The 4,780-nt window shown below is 44.3% G+C and overlaps 1 protein-coding gene across 1 annotated transcript in view; it reads left to right on the top strand.

The window, feature by feature from the left end:
* The first annotated feature begins 220 nt into the window (after nucleotides 1-220).
* The window catches only part of RNF121 (ring finger protein 121), a 117,421-nt gene continuing 112,861 nt past the window's right edge, over nucleotides 221-4,780 (top strand). The window contains exon 1 of the mRNA XM_043991958.1: nucleotides 221-317. Coding sequence (XP_043847893.1) covers nucleotides 258-317 — 60 coding nt within the window. The 5' untranslated portion in view covers nucleotides 221-257. The remainder of the gene's footprint in view (nucleotides 318-4,780) is intronic.

Below are 4,780 nucleotides of genomic sequence, written 5' to 3'. Positions count from 1 at the left end.
ATAAAACCTACGCTTACATTATTCACAGAATTCGGGAATGTTTTCAAAGCTTGGCAGTTCTCTTGGGGAGATATGGAAGTGAGGGGAGGAGTAGGACGACGCTCCCTCAAACACTGACAGCTCCTTTGGGTTGCTTCGAGGCCCCGCTCCTCCCGAGCTAAGATGCTGCCCATGATTGGCTAAGAGATACAGAGCGGCGGAAGCAGCTGGCGCTGGGCTGAGGGGGCGGACGCAGGCGCAGATCGAGAGTGGGGAAGATGGCGGCGGTGGTGGAGGTGGAGGTTGGAGGTGCCGCCGGTGAACGGGACCTGGAGGAGGTGAGAGGCCTGAAGGGACCCCCGGAAAGCCTGAGGAGCGGTCCCTGGGGAAAGGTCCCGGTTGATGGGCGACAGACATTGGGGAGGGACAAGGACTGGAGAGGGACACGGTGGGGGGGGGGCGGACCCTCGAAGGCTCCCAGGGACTAGCCAAGGAGCCTCGAAGGCGCAGGGCCTGAGGGAGCCTTTGCAGGACGGGAACGGGTTCTAAGGAGGGACGACTGAAGGAGTCACTGGGGGTGAGTGCATGAAGTGAGGAGAGGGGAGGACGGGCCAAGGAGGCACCCTGAGGGGAAAACTTGGGGAGGTAGCGGGACAGGGTGGAAGACACAGTGATGGTTTTGGAGTAGAGGACCTGAGTTCGAATTCTGACTTTGCAACCTAGTACCGATGTGACCTTGTGCAGTCAGTCTGTTAGCAAGCACTTACTATGCTCTTGCAGTTTGCTAAGGGCTGGATATGCAAATACAAAAAAAATGAGACCGGCTTTGGCTTCAAGGAACTTTCATTTTCCTGGGCACTTAACTGCCTTGGCCCCCTGTCAGGCTCCTTCAGTCTCTAAATTATGATCCTTCAGTCAGACAGGGGAGATGATGCAGAAGTCACCAGGATAGAGGAGGAAGAACTTTGAAGGGTCAAGAATGGAGGAGGATGAATCGAGGGAAATGTGGAGAGAGAAAAGGGAGCCTTTCTAACAAAGGGAAAGTCACCAATCTGTCAACATCTGTGGAAGCATGTGTAAGAATGGTGGAGATTTGGTGATTGCCAGACAGTTAATAAGGGCTCCTCGAAAGGATTCTCCTATGGGGATGGGCCTGGGACCTCACATAAAAAGAGGAAAGGTGCCCCGGGCCATTGTCACAAGTAAGGGCTAGAGGATAGATGAGATACTGAGCCTGAGAAATTGATAAGGATTGAGAAACTTATGCTTTTTGTCCTAGCAGTCCCCCCGTTGTGGGCTGGGGAGAGCAAAAGAGCCAGGTTCCTGTAGTTCTCTGCCTGCTAACTTGCCCTATAAGCTTGGGCAAGTCCCTTCCCCACTCTTGGCCAAGATTTCTTATCTAATGAGTAGCCGTCACCTGGGCAGTCCAACAGAGACTGATTGGTTATGGGTAAAGAATATTTCAACTTGGACAAGATGCCTTCAGAGGTCCCTTTCAGCCCTAAGATTGGATGGTACTAATGATATGCATATGAAAGCACTTTGAAAATCAATCAGTTGAGGAGCATTTATTAAGCTCTTGCTAAGCTCCATTAATTTGTAAGCACCCCTTTGAAGGTACTATTTTTGCCTTTGTATTCCCACTGTTTGGCCAGTTACTGGCACATAGTAGACGTTTAATAGATGCTTGTTGACTTGCCAGGTTCTGTACTAATTACTGGGGATACAAAGACAAAAGTGAAACAGGCCTCGTCCTCAAGAAGTTTACATTCTAACAGGTGAGACAGCATGTACATATATGAGTAGATACATAATATGTAGAAGATAAATAGATAATTTTGAGAGGAAGTACACTAGCAGCTCAGGGATCAAGAAGGTTTCATGTAGGGGCAGCTAGGTGGTGCAGTGGGTAAAGTACTGGCCCTGGATTCAGGAGGATCTGAGTTCAAATTCAGCCTTAGATACTTACTAGCTGTGTGACCCTGGGTAAGTCACTTAACCCTCATTGCCCCCCCCCCCCCAAAAAAAAAAGGTTTCATGTAGAAGGTGGTGGTTGAGCTGGGTCTTGAAGGAAACCAGGAATTCCAAGAGGCAAAAGGGAGGAGGAAGTGAATTCCAATCATGGAGGACAAATGCAAAGTTGTAGAGATAGAGCTTCTATGTGCTAAATATCAAGTAGACCAGTATGTTTGGATCGTAAAGTGCATGGAGGAAAAAAATAATAAAAATTATTAATATAAATAATTAAATAATAAATTATTAAGGTTATGAAAAATTTAAGTGCCATTATATTTATAATGAATTATAATCTGTCCTAGAGTTAGCAAGAAGCCACTGGAGTTTGAATTGGAGTGGGGATGGGTAACTTGATCAGAGAAAAATTGCTTGGATAGTTGTATGGAGGATGGTTTAGAATGAGACAAGGCTTGAAGTAGGGAGACCAATTAGGATCCTGTTCCATTTGTTCAGGTGAGAAGGAATGAGGACTTGAAAGCGTGGTGGTTGTGTGAGTGTAGAAGAGAGCAAGTATTCAAAAGATAGAAACAAGATTTAAACCACTGACCGAGGATGTGTAGGGTGAATGAGAGTGATGAGTCAAGGATGATATCAAAGCTGTGAACCTGGGTGTTTGGAAGGATGTTGTTGCCCTTAACGATTATAGGATAGTTCAGAAAAGGAGTGGGTTTGAGGGGAAAGAGGAGCAGTCCCTGGGGGAAGGTCCACAGGTATTGGGTGACAGGCATTGGGGAGGGACAAAGGCTGAAGTGGGAAATGGGGGATGGACCCTCAAAGGCTCCCAGGGACTAGCCAAGGAGCCTCGAAGGATCAGGGCCTGAGAGAGTCTCTGCAGATCAAAATGTGAACTAGGCAGTTGGCAATGGAAGATTGGAGCTCAGGAGAGAGACTCTAGAAATGAGAATAAGTAGAGAAAAGAGGAGAGGACCCAAGACAACTTTTGGGGTGCACACACATTTGGTGTAAGAAGGATGAAGATCCAACAAAGTAGACTGAGGAGGAAAACTAGGAGAGGACAGTGTCACAAAAGCTCAGAATAAAATGTCTTCAACAGTATGTAATGCTGTAGAGAGGTAAAGAAAGATGAGGCTTGAGAAGAAACCATAAGATTTAGTAACTCATAGAGCATTGGTAACTTTGGAGAGAACAGTTTCAGCTGAGCAATGAAATTGGAAGTCAAATTTTAGAGGGTTGAGAAGAGGGAGGGAAAAGTATAAAGTACATGTAAGGTGATGTTGGCATATAATTTAAGTATCGTTGGCCTACTGACCTTATGGGTAATCAGAGCTATAGCTAAATAGAAAGGAATTACAGGTTATATGGGATTTGTACTACATTTCTTCTCTTCTAATTTCTGAGACATCCTTGTTTCCAAATGGTGTAGCATTGTAACTTGCTGTAGGAGTAAAACCTAGGACCCAGCTTCTCATAACTATCTGTCTAGTCCCTTGAGGGACTGACTGGTTTTATATGTTGGGGAAAATGATCAAGGTATAATGTATATAAATACAATATGAAAATGTATTTAAAGCACTTTGAAAACCATAAACATAAACTATTACTATATAAATCATTAGTTGACTCAAAACTCTAGATTGGTAGAAAAGTCTTTTTGGTTTAGGAACTAACTTTAGAGTGAGAAGATAGCCAACATAATGTACTGTAAAAGGACAAGGCATCTGTTGTCTCTGTGGCTCTACCTGAATTTCAAAATCCTTAGGCCATAGAGAAGAGTATTTGGTACTCTTTGTATCTGGCACCAAAATCACAGAACTGTAAAAGTTATTAGATTTGTTCATCTTGGATCCAGAGGGCCGATCTAGGAGCAGTGGGAGCAAGCAAGTTGTCAAGAGACAGAATTTGGTTTAATGTAACAAATAAAGCAGTCAAAAAGTGTGGTGAGCTTTCTCATAAGGTAGTGAGTTGCCCATCACTGAAGGTCTTTAAGCAGAAGCTTGGTGGCCATAATATTGAGGATGTTTTGGAGAAGATCCTTACATGGGTATAGTTTGAACTAAGTTATCTCAGGTTTCTCCCAACTCTTAGAATCTCTGAACTTTTTAGAGCTGGAAGGGACATTAAAGATCATTTCCTGAAATCCAGAGATGGGAAGTGACTTGTTGAAGGCCACATAGTAGCAGAGCAGAGACAAAAATCCAGGGTTTCTAACTCCCAATGTTCTCTCCCCCTATTGCCTTTGTTTTTGTTTTTTTGCAGGGCAATGGGGGTTAAGTGACTTGCCCAGGGTCACACAGCTAGTAAGTGTCAAGTGTCTGAGGCTGGATTTGAATTCAGGTCCTCCTGAATCCAGGGCCCGTGCTTAATCCACTGCGACACCTAGCCCCCCCCCCCTTTGTAAATATACAATAATGTATAATTAAAATGTTAGTTATTACCAAACTGCCCAGCTGTAGTAGTACTTGAAAAAGAGTGGAGGGCTTATACTCCTATCAAGTCTCAGTTATCCAAAGAAAATGAGCCTAAAAGTTCTTTAGATAGACAACAACTTGACTGAGTGGTAGGAGAGATGCATTTTCATTTCCTTTGGAAAAATGGCTCCTGCCATGTACAAGAATTGTAGAGGCTGCTATGAGGATCACATATTTAAGATGTTGTTAACACAATACAAACTTTGAAGGGGGCAGCTGTTAGTTTATCTATTATGCATGTTCCTTATTAATAGTGTGTATTACTCTCCTTCCCCCCCCCTTGGATAATCCTAAAACTCAGGAATGGGGGCTTTATCAACTAAGGACCTATTGTATTGGTGAGGTGGTTAGAAGAA

Source organism: Dromiciops gliroides, chromosome 3, assembly GCF_019393635.1.
Source record: "Dromiciops gliroides isolate mDroGli1 chromosome 3, mDroGli1.pri, whole genome shotgun sequence".
Taxonomy (NCBI): Eukaryota; Metazoa; Chordata; class Mammalia; order Microbiotheria; family Microbiotheriidae; genus Dromiciops; species Dromiciops gliroides.
Note: the sequence above shows the minus strand (reverse complement) of the source record. Positions and strands in the feature narration are given on the sequence as shown.